At 39.4% G+C, this 12403-nt stretch overlaps 1 protein-coding gene across 2 annotated transcripts in view; it reads right to left on the bottom strand.

Annotated features, from left to right (window-relative positions):
* Positions 1-3427: 3427 nt before the first annotated feature.
* The window catches only part of ATAD5 (ATPase family AAA domain containing 5), a 42583-nt gene continuing 33607 nt past the window's right edge, over positions 3428-12403 (bottom strand). Inside the window, exons 19-23 of one of the 2 annotated variants that reach the window (XM_075561369.1) lie at positions 9909-10089; positions 6680-6861; positions 5229-6088; positions 4658-4813; positions 3428-4551 (exon numbers count right to left, since the gene is read on the bottom strand). In XM_075561369.1, the coding sequence (XP_075417484.1) occupies positions 4473-4551; positions 4658-4813; positions 5229-6088; positions 6680-6861; positions 9909-10089 (1458 nt within the window). In that variant the 3' untranslated portion in view covers positions 3428-4472. Of the gene's footprint in view, positions 4552-4657; positions 4817-5228; positions 6089-6679; positions 6862-9908; positions 10090-12403 lie in introns of both variants that reach the window. The other variant, XM_075561368.1, reaches the window with a different exon arrangement.

Below are 12403 nucleotides of genomic sequence, written 5' to 3'. Positions count from 1 at the left end.
CTTAACGTGTGAGAAAACAAGTTTGAGTGTATTTTAGATGTTTAGTCGGAATTTAGGCTTCGAGATTCTGTGGCTTTCCAGGTCTAAGTGGTCCACAGTGAAATGCTTGCCCAACAGCCAAAGCGAGAAGCAACGTTCTCCCCCCTTGCAATGCAGTGAATCGTTTAATGTGACTCTTCTGGCCATGGCCTTCATAAAGACAAGCTGGCCCTGGCCCTGTGGGTTCCCGTGGTATGAGTCTGTGGGAGCAGGATCTTCACCTTTCTCACAGGAGCACCTGGCAGTCTCAAACTAGTTAGCCTCGTGTAGGGTGGATGCCTGGGCATAGACTCTCGGTGGTGGTGGTTCGTTTCTTTAAGTTTGGGCCAAAGCTTTTGTTATTCTCACCACATGATTTGCTTTCCTGCTGGGTCTGGGTAAGATACTGGATGACATGATTCAGCTGTGGGCGTCCTGATTGCCATCTTGCAATCAGATCAGCTATCAATCATCCTGCTGTAAGATGGGCGCTCTCAGAAGCAGGTGTATGAAGTGGAGTTCCTCTCTTCTCCATCACCTCCGCTCCTTAGTGCTCTAACTTGACGCGTTTGCCCTGTACATGCATAAACATCTCCACCTTGGGTGTGCTGTTGGCATCTCAAACTATGTATGTCTGATGAAAAGAAAATCCTCCTCTAAAACTAATCCCTCCCCGCCGCCATTGTTTTCTGCTTTTGGCAAATAGATTCCCAACAGTCGCTCATGCCAGACATTATTCCCCACATATTTCTGGGAAGAGCTATAAGTCATAAAAAGTCATTTATGGACATCTATAGGGTATGAAAGCATTATAGGGCCTTCAGATTTGGCTCCTCTTCTATCAAAGGAGGCACACACCCCTTAGAGTCATCAACCATTTGAGATAAAAAGGGCAGCATTTACTCAAAGACCAAAAGGGCGAGGAAGGAGGAATGGAAGCAGGATCCCCTGCTGGGATAGGCGATGGTACATGGTGGGGACTGCAGTCAGTGAAAGGACACAAACTGCATGAATTGCTGAAGGGACAGCTAATCGGTAAGTCTTCATCCTATTCACAATAAAGTGAATCTGAACCTCTGAAAAGTACTGTCCTGAGGTCATCTTTAAACTGTAAACCAAAATTAACACACCTGCCAACCGAGTCTTGTTAAAACCAGATAGTCGCTAGTAACTACTAAAAATGTCTGCCTTGAGCATTAATGTTCTTTTAAGACTACCTCTCTGGGGTCAAATTGACAACCATAAGTCAAGGGATAAGATCAGGACCTTGAAGGACAGTGAGTTTATGTTAATGGAGGAGGGACAACTCAGGGGAGAGAGTGGTCAGGAGGCTGCCCTACAAACAGAAACTATTGAACTGGTATACGTTTCATTGTGTATATGCTCAACAAATTTAAAGGAAAAATGTTAATCAAAATCCTACAGAAATACCTCCATTAGTTCTTGGTCTTTGCTGGTTTTGATTCTGTTGAGTAACTGTGTATACTTAAATATAAGCCAATCTGAATATCAGCCAAGGCACCTAATTTTACCACAAAAACTGCATTAAAAATGTGCTGGAAAAAAATGTGCTGAAAATGATCACTGAAGAAATGTGTCCATAAGCAAATGTAAAGAAAGCTGATGGTGCCTGGCTATCAAAAGATATAGTGTGTGAGGTCTTAAAGGCTTGAAGATAAACAAATGGCCATCTAGCTGAGAAATAAAGTCCACATGGAAGCAGCACACCAGCCTGTGTGATCTTAAGGTGTCGATAGGATCAGGTATCAAGCATCAAAGACCCAGAGCAAATAATCAAAATATGAATTAGGGGGAGAGGGCGGAGTAGAGGCCCAAAGCCAATCTGTAGGCAGTTGGATATCTCCTTACAGAAGGGGAGGGGACGGGCCAGTCAGGGTGCAGTGTAGCACAACTTTCCTCTGGTTCTTTAATGTTTCCAACCCCCCACTATCATGACCCTAATTCTACCTTACAAATCTGGCTAGACCAGAGCATGTACATGGGTACAGATAAGAACTGGAAAAATGGAATACAAGACAGATAAACTCCTTGGGGCCAATATTAAAGTAGCCATATCAGGGTAGGGGGAAGATACGGGGAACCAATCAAAATGACCTATCACCCCCTCCCAGGAGGATGGACAACAGACAAGGGGGTAAAGGGAGACACTGGACAGTACAAGACATGAACAGATACATTATCAAGAGTTCACGAGGGAGGGGGGAATGAGCTGATAGCAAGGGCTCTAGAAAGAAGATGCTTTGAACACGATGGCACCACACGTGCAAATGTGCTTGACACAGTGGATGCATATATCGTGAGGAGTTGTACAAGCCCCCAATAAAATTATTTGTTTAATGTGTTGAAAAAACGGCTTATACATGAGTATATATGGTACTTTATTTTGGCTCAATTATAATTCAAAACTTAATGAAAATGATCAGAAATTTCCCATGAAAGACTAAGGAAACAGTTAAATGGTCTACGTGTGGAAGAATTCTTGTACTCTGGAGGAAATAAGTTAATAAACTTTAAAAAGATGCTTTACTACAGAACTCCATCTCCATCAGTAGGCGCTTCCAGTCGCCTTTCATCCTCTCATGTCCTCCAAGGCATGCGAGAGGTTTCTTGGTCAGGGTGAAGAAGCATTACTTTACCCGAATGATTTTGTCAATGTCTCTAGTTTCTGGGGAGGCAACTTAATACAAAGAGTGTCCTAAGTGATTGAAAGGATTTTGTTATTAATGAGAGCTCTACATCACTTCTGGAAATTTATAGTAACAATATTAATTTTGGGTGGGACAGGCCATGCCAGAAAAACTCACCCTGTGATGCCGGCCTGATCTGCAGGGACTGGAGACGGGATTAAACAATATGGATAAAGACCCACTCAATCATGCCTTAGGTCAAAAACCACCCATATAGAGGGAGACCTTCCCAGATGGTGGCAGCCATCGATGCCCTAGGAGGGCAAAATGACAGTGGAAGTCACAGAAGTGTCATGTGGGGGGCCTCCCAGATGCTGCCCTTGGCATCCCTTCTATATATTTTATAACAAAGCCAATTTATATAAGTTATATATACATATATTTCAAAAGATCTTATTCTCTCTTCTGTACAGGAATCAGACTTATATGACAGAGCCCATATCCAGACCTATAAAATAGAAAGTACACACCCAAATGACTGACTACATCAGAACTCCCTATTTATAGCATAAAACCTTTTAGCTTTAACCTTTAATTAGATCAATATACTAATTAATTAAAAAGTTGAGGAAAAAAATTAGCTGATACCAAGGGCTCAAGCAGAAAGCAAATGTTTTGAGAATGATGAGAGCAACAAATGTACAAATGTGCTTGACACAATGGATGGATGGATGGATGGATGGACTGTGATAAGAGTTGTACAAGCTCCCAATAAAATTAAAAAAGAAAAAAAATGCAACTTCATACTTATTTGAAAATAGGTCTGTTTATATTTTTCAAAACTGTACAAAATTAGGGTCCATGATCTTGGAGTTAAAAAATATAGTACACCAGATAACATCTGAACATTGAGGTCACACATACTATAAACACTGGAAATAGGGCATCACTTAAGATACACTTGATTATCTGATTGTAAAATACCTTTTAAGTGAAATGTGATATTTTAAATTCCTGTACAAATAGTAGCCTTATGTGGAAATGGAGATTATGTAGCAATCCTATAGTAGAATTCTCTTTAGTTCATTTTAATGAATAGCAGTTTGTCCAAGATAGACATATTAGCATCATCAATATCTTAATGAAATAAAACATCAACAGTATAAAATACTGGAAAATGTACAAGAAAAATTATTTGACTTGGTGAAATATATGTCACGTTTGGAGGCTAAAAAATATTTATGAAAAACAATTCATACTCTTTATTTTTGTCGACATTCAGTGATTCAATGGTAAAATACGCTGGAGGAACACACTACAAAAATTGATCACAAGATCCAACTTCTTACAAAATTAGCATAATTTTCTTCATAGAAACGTCCCCCTTATGCATTACACCTGCAGCTTTGTATGCTGTAAACTTCCTGTAAAAAGGCTCCTCAGTGATCCACGTTCACAAGTCCACAGAGCACTGACACTTGGAGAGGAGTGTGGCACAGAAAACCCGTTCAGCACTGAAGTATCTCTGAGAACTCACCTTCTAGAAATGGCTCGCTTTCATACCACAAAGCTAAGTCATGTAATGTAAGAAATCCTGAACAAAAATTTTACCACAATCATATATACAGCATGTAACTCAAATGTTTCCATTTTTAAATATCTGTACACTAGTTAAAATATATACAAATAGACTGTTTTCCATGTATATTAAAGAGACCAAAGCTCTTTCACAAAAATTAACAATATAAAAATGCATATCAAGGACCACGTAGTGACGACCTGGACAAAGTGCCATTCTGAGGAATACTAAGGGAAGTCAGCCGCTAAAGCCGTCATAGTCTCTTTAGAAACATCAAGATGGATTCCTTCGAAATAATGCAGGAACCTGCCAAAATAGCCAAGAAAATATAATTTAATATTAGAACTATTACCTGCTGGAAACATTAATGCTGAAACAACTACCTAAAACATTATTTTTCATGGAAGTTTACCTTCTTTTACTTTTCCCTTGTTCTTTTAACTTCTCAGTCCTACAAATGCTTCGAAGAGTTGGCAAGTACTCAATCACACCAGCTTGTCTATTACCCAGGTTCAAAAGAGATCGACTAGAAAATACACTTTTCACGACAGCTATCCTCTTCTGTGCACTGCTGCGAAATAAAATAGAAGACTTTTAAAAATACGTGACAATTCTTTAAAAAAAAAGTATCCTTGTCTCAGGTCTAGACTGGACAGCATTTTATCTTTGATCATGTTCAATACATCTCTCACTCCCATACTGAAAAGTCTTTCATTTACTACCATTACCCGCCACACCAAGTCCAAAGCCTTCTTCCCGTCATTCAAGACTCTCCAAAATCTAGCTCATCCTGATGTCATCATTTCTCTTTTCAGCAATCAGACTTGTCTCCTTGCTACCTCACTAGAAGCCATATTATTAATATTATGGGTTTATCAAGATCAATAAAGGTTGGCTTCCCAAGATCTATAAATTTCAAAATAGAAACCTAAATCATATCCATTACCAATTATTAAGGAAAACAAAGTAAAAAGAAGACGTACTCTAAGTCAGCTGCTGACTGGCTGAAGTAGACGTTGGTGCGCTGTTTTGAGACGTACAGCGTAAGGTCTTTGGTTGGGTCTCTTCCTAATTTCTTGCAAGAATTTAGAGAGGTTTCCATTGCTTTTGAGATGGCGGAAGAGCACTCAGTAAAGCTGAGGGCCTCTACAACTGCCTTTAGTTCTGCAGAGCTCTGGGAAGGCTGCCCGTCCTTACTCTCAAGAGTAAGCGCATCACAAAGTCCATTCTTCACGTTCCCACTGGTCCAACTGAAGTCATTTTCACCCAATTCATTTTGTCCCTTCACATCCGGTAGAAGAGCATCTAAGAAGGACATGTTGTCCATGAACTCGGTGAGGGAATTTAAACAATGAGAAACAAGGGCAGAGCATTTTTTTTCAGCTGGGGTTTTAGGGCTACGATAAATACCATCGTTGTCAGAGTGTAAACATTTATGCAGCTTCTTTGTCTCTGGTGTGTTTTCATTGTCTTTACATTCATCTGCACTAGACAAAGAAGCCGGGGACAGGCTAATCAATTCATGAGAAAAGTCCGGTTTGTTGTCAAATAAGTCACTATCATCTAGAGTGACCATCTTTTTCTTACGTCTCTTTTTTTGTGACTTCTTCGACGGCTGCTGTCCTTCAGAATGGTTCCCAGCAAGACGTTTCCCACTGTCCACTGCTGGGCTGGCACCCACATTTTCTAACAGTCCACAGAGGCTGGGTGTTTCTGGAATGGCATCAACTGGTAATGGTAGAACGAACTCAAGATTACTATATAAAAAATCCACACTCCGGGTTTGGAATTCTGTAAGCAGCTGGATGAGTTTATGCCACTCTTCCTTTGTTTTGAGTTTGTGCTGAAAAGGGATTTTGAGTAAAAATGTTATAACTGTACATAGTGTGAATTTTTTTTATCAATAGGAGTAAGCATCCCTATTCTCACTTCAAAATACTGAGCCACTTTACCTCATAATTTTATTAACATATTCCTTTATACAGTAACATTGTATCATATAACCCTAAAATATTAGCTTATACTATTTGTAGAATTAAATTACCTAATATTTAAGATGGTACAGATCAGGCAATATTTTGTTTGGTTATTCACAGCTTCTCTAAAACATTTAGAACAGACAACATTTAGTAATTCAATAATTTGAATCTCATTAAAAAATTTTCTGAAATTCTTTTTTTATTCAAAACATTTATAAATGCTATTCTTTTAGAAAAATTTATATAAATCCTATTCTTAATCAGATGGCGTGCATTTAGAGCAAGGCCAAAACACCATTTTTCAAAGAGAATGTGTTAAAATGAGAAACATAAAATCTGCAAACATGACAGGCTTATTTCAGTTAACCTAATGATATCTAAATGATAGACGAGAATACTGAGATTTTTTAAAAAAAGACCAACACTCAATACCGCAAACTAAACATTCAAAATACCTTTAAAAATGAAAATACATCTTCAGAAGAGTGAAAAATGTTCTTAAGCCCAAACAAAGTCTCAACACAGCCAGTATCACATTTTGGAAGATCTGGAGGATTCTTTTTAGAATTGTTAGGATATTTCTTGGAATCAGCACCATTTTCAGAGCCAACTGGTTGACCATTCCTGTCATTTCCACCTATATGAACACAGGAAAGTTTTAGCTATATATATTTCAACATATTTTGCAGCAAGCCATTAATTACAAGTAACCCTCGACTTCCTAGGGGGCTCCGTTCTAACGACTCCCTCCTAAGTCAATTCAGATAAGACCGGTATTTCATGACTACAGCTTGGCAATACCTATTAAAAGTAAAATCTATATTGCCTTTGTCCCTCAGCCACACTTCAGATGGAAGTAATCACAGGTAATTAAAAAATGTAAAATATAATGATGGTTACGACACTTGAACTGGCATACAAAGCTGAAGATAATTCAAATGTCCACAAATGCCCCTACGGTCAGTGCTTCGGGCTCATAGCCCGTCCATGAGAGGAAGACGGACAGGCGCTCTGTGAGCCCTCAGACGGAAACCCTCGGGGCAGTTTCACACTTCCCTACAGAGTGCCTCTGAATCCGAATCACCTCCATGATCATGGGTGTGGTTTGGGGAAATGGCATCAAATTGTTGTCAACTATTAAACCAAGATAATTTCTACATTGTATTTCTTATATTTACATCTCAAAAATCATTAAAGGCACTAGCTTACACTAAATACATATCTAATTTGAAAAATATACTAAAAATTTTAACTAATTAAAGAAAAAAATAAGAGCTTAACAGCAAAGAACTTCACTTTGGGTACGTTTCCCAAAGAAGGGGCTGTAACTACAGAAGCGATTGTGGAACATGGAAACCACCAATTACAAACTCCTTCGGCGGGTATCGTGTCTTACTCATATAACCACCGAACCGGCATGGAGAAAGTGCTCAGTATATCTATAACTCAAGGATGATCACAATGATGACTAAAGATCAGTAAGGAAAAACAAACAAACTACTAAAAGAAATACAGACTAACTGAGAGGAATTACTGAAACCAGAATGAAGGCTGAACATGGTAGTGGGACAGGAGGAAAGCGTAAGGAAATAGAGGAAAGGAGTAGGAGGCAAAGAGCATACAGAGAAGCATAATTACAGACATCTACATATGTAAATATATTTATGATTATGGGGGAAATAGACCTAGGTGCATATATTGATAGGTTCAGTAGTAGGGTAGCTGGTGGACATTGGGCCTCCTCACGCACACTTCCTCAATACAAGAGCATCTTGCCCAGCTAAACGGTCATTCCATGATACCCACTTTCCCGACATGATCACTGAAGACAGACGTGTGTGTGTAAGCAAATGTGGTGAAGAAAGCTGATGGTGCCCAGCTATCAAAAAGATATAGCGTCTGGGGTCTTAAAAGGCTTGAAGGCAAACAAGCGGCCATCTAGCTCAGAAGCAACTATGCCCACAAAGAAGCACACAGCCTAAGCGAATACAAGGTGTTGAATGGACCAGGTAGTAGACACCAAGGAACAAAAACAATCATTGTGTGATCACCTTCCTCACATAAACGCTGAAGACGAATGTGTGCATAAGCAAGTGTGGTGAAGAAGGCTGATGGTGTCCGGCTATTGAGAGCTATAGCGTCCAGGGACTAAAAGGCTTGAAAGTAAACAAGCAGCCATCTAGCCCAGAAACAACAAAGCCCACACAGAAGCAGCACACCAACATGTGTGAACGTGAAGGGCAGAGGGACCAGGTCTCAAACAACAAAGGCGGGGGGGGGGGACAGGAAATCACATCACCGTGAATGAGGGGGAGTGAGTGATGGGGACCCAATGCCCATCTGTAGACAGCTGGACATCCCTTGCAGAGGGGTCGTGGGGAGGAGAAGAGTCACTCAGGGTTCAGTGTAGCAACAAGGAAACTCAAAACCTTCCTCTAGTTCCTGAATGCTTCCTCCCCTCCCAATGATCATGACCCCAATTCTACCTTGCGGACCTGGGCCTGGTTAGACCAGAGGATGCACATCGGGGCAGTAGGGATCTGGAAACAAAGGGAATCTAGGGCGGATGAACCCCTCAGGACCAGCGGTTGGAGTGGTGACACCGGGAGGGAAGGGGGTGTAGAAAGGGAGAACCGATCTTGGGGATCTATGTGTAACCTCCTCTCTGGGAGATGGGCAATGGGAAGGTGGGTGAGGGGAGACGCCAGGCAGTGTAAGATAAGATAAAACAATTATTTATAAACTATTAAGGGCAAAGGGGTAAGGGGGGAGCGGGAGGGAGGGGGAGGGAAAAAATAGAAACCGAACTGATTCCAGGAACCCAAGTGGAAGGCGAATTTTGAAAATGATGAGGGCAACGAATGTATAAGGGTGCTTTACTCAATTGATGTATGTGTGGATTGTGATAAGAGTTGTATGAGCCCCAATAAAAAGATTTATTAATAAAAAAAAGAAATACAGACTAGGGAAGCTAAAGGGACCTTAATTATGTTATAAGCATACAAAATGAATGAAGTATAGCTATATATACTGACATTGAAAAATGTCCTGTATGGTTTTGATAAGGGAAATAAGGAAGTTGGCAGAGTGTTATATACAATTCTATTTGTTCAGAAACTCTATGCTTGTGAATGTGTAAGGCACATACGATTTTTGATGATTTTAAAGGAACAATTACAAAATGAAAGGTGACGCACAGCTCTACATGGATAACTGAAGGGGTGAAAAAAGAACAGCACAAGCAAAGTTTCTGAGCATGAACCAACCAAAACTTAACTCAAAACCACGTGTTGTCGTGAACCAGAGGTATTTCTGGCAATGCTGGCTGTGCTGCAAATTTTGGGGTGAAAAGGGGTCACAAGCGGAAAAAGTTTAAGAATGCCTGATTTTAGTTTAGGCCGCTCATTTTTAAGTGAATAAGTTCAGAGAGGTAAGCTACATTTTGGAGGCTGTACATTAAATAGCAGAGACGAGAACGAAATCATGTTTCCAAGCTAAGTTAAAGTAATTCGATTTACCCATATTTCATATTCACAAAACATTTTATGAAAATATCTCTGTCCAGAGTGGGCATACATATTTCTTTTGAAGATTAAAGTTCACGGCCTGTCAGATGTTCTGGAACAGCATACATTCTTAACCAGTGGTCCACTATAGAGCTGATTTTACAGCAGAGCAACCTACCGTAAAGGAACAGCGGCCTCTCTTCTAAACACCCCCCTCCACTTTTAATCCAGAATTGTAAGTAAAGGATGCTCCTTCGGATGTCACACGTATGTGCAGTTAGAAAGGTGATAAGGTCTTTCACATCAGTCCTAAAATTCTCGGTCAAGCAGATCATCTGTAGGTAGCTGGCAACATTTTGCTTTTAAACAGAGAGGAGAGAAATGTGTTTGGTTGCAGAGTTAACAGAAATGCAACGTTAATGTGTATGAACAATATCTAAAATAAAAATAAAGTTTGTGAAAACCCACAATATCGTAACGCTCATTTACGTATACTTATTCTATTAATGGAATTTAGTCTAAAACAGCAAGAACATTCTTATCAGAAATTCTCTAACTTGTACAGGGGAGGGTATTTTAATTCTTGAGAAAACGCCTCAGGGTTAAGCCATGGTACAGCTCGATGAACTATTACGCAATGTTGTACAGCTTTTAAAAGTATCAGAGAACGAAGCCGAAGTAGAGAGAAAATAAAGAGAGAGCAGAAGCGATGTTACCCAGAAATAAAAATATTTTCACTGTCTTTTATTGAATATCTTTAGTAAGGGCTAAATTATATACTATTGTCTTTCTAATAAAAAAGCTCTATTTTAACTTTCCATCTCTGTAAACCAGCATTTCAAGTACAAAACTACACAAATACCCTAAGAATGAAATTTGGGAGTATTTGCAAGTATTCTGTTGTAGGGCTAAAGAAATACCCTCTGTTGGTGAATGATTCTTTTGCCCTAACTTGTATAAAAACCCCAGAGAAATCTGTAGTATTTTTGTTGTTTTGAAATATCATTAAAAGAATGATGGTACATTGAAAAAAAAATCAATAAGTAAGTATACTCCTTACATGTTTTCTACAAAACCTGCTACAGTTATATCAATACATGCAAAAAAATCACATAGGCATGTAAATAATAGAAGTGGGGGGAAATCATGAGTAATAAAGGTAAAGGAGTGAATTTTTTTTTCATTTTGTTTAGTGTACCATTAATATTGCGTATCATCTAAGAGCAACAAAACATTTTTACATTGCTAGTGGCAATGAGTTATGTGCTAGGCTGCACAGGGCCGGCAGTCAGTTTGAGTCCACCACCTGCTGCACAGAAGAAAGATGAGGCTTTCTGCTCCTATAAAGACTTACCACCTTGGAAACCCAAAGGGGCAGTTCTCTTGTCCTGCAGGGTCACTGTGAATCAGAATGCACTCGATGGGAGTGGGCTTGGATCGTAAGTAAACTGTAAATCTGCTTAAGCACACAATTCTCTCATTGTTGATCATATAAAACTTTTTACCTTGGAAAACTAAAATAAGTAAAATTGTATTTACATTTCATGAGACTATCAGTATTTTACTTTCATAGTAAATTTGATTTATTCTATAGCTAGATATTAGTCCCACACACTTCTGTTCCAAACTAGGAGTTCTATTTTTGACAATGAAGTAGTTTCTATCAAACAAACTCTTCCACTAATAATTACTATAAACTCTATAATAATTAAAAAACATATCTGGAGGCACCAGAAAGTGAGCAAAAGCTGGCTAAAACTCAAGGGAAAGGAGTATTGATTGTTCTGGGTAAGTCCTCACCTTTTTTGTTTTATGATTGCTTTTCAACTGAGGAGAGGGTGCAGCAGAGTTGACTAAAACTCAGAAATGCATGGTGTTACTGGTTTGGAAAACCATAGAACAAGAATTTGGGATGATTACAGTGGCTAAAATAATAGAGAAAGCCCCAGAAAAAGATAAGAGATTCTACCAATAAAGGCAGAACAATGGGCCGGCCCCAACTCCAACAACATGGACAATCCCTCCCTGCAGAAGAATTCACTTCAGAGGACAGCACTGAAGCTACAGCTCAAGGGGAGGGACATGTCTGATCAGAGCACAGAGTGATCACACGATGACTGAGACGCAGACTCGGAGTTTTAACGTAGCTTAAGTAAAACCCTCATAATGAATGACCGCCTAGAAAATCTCAGCAGAGAAATATGGGGGGACTTCAAAAATTCAGAGAAATAAAATAGAAAGATCATGACATTTTTCTATGAACCTTTTGACGTTCTCTCCTAGAAACCATGAGAACAAGTTAAACTACCTAGAGCCAGCACCCCACGCAATGGGGAAACCCTAACTAGTCTCTTGCCTGGTAAGACTAGGCACATGCTGAGGACTGTTCGCGCTTCACGTTAATTTGTACTGAAGGTCCCAGTCAATGAAAAATGGCAATAAAAGGGGAGCAAGGGGAGATAAATGAGAATGGCAGGAAAATAAAAAGGAAATACAACTGTCTCTACTCACAGATGACATGGTTGCTTATGCAGAAAACACCAAGAAACCAGCAAAACACCTACTAGAATTAATGGGCTTTTCTTTGTTGTTGAATTAATAATTTGGCACAAAAAAAATTGGTAAGAATGAAGGAAAGAACTCTAACAGTAGTTTCCAAAGGGGTGATACCAC

The sequence above is a fragment of the Tenrec ecaudatus genome, chromosome 10 (assembly GCF_050624435.1).
Source record: "Tenrec ecaudatus isolate mTenEca1 chromosome 10, mTenEca1.hap1, whole genome shotgun sequence".
Classification (NCBI taxonomy): Eukaryota; Metazoa; Chordata; class Mammalia; order Afrosoricida; family Tenrecidae; genus Tenrec; species Tenrec ecaudatus.
Note: the sequence above shows the minus strand (reverse complement) of the source record. Positions and strands in the feature narration are given on the sequence as shown.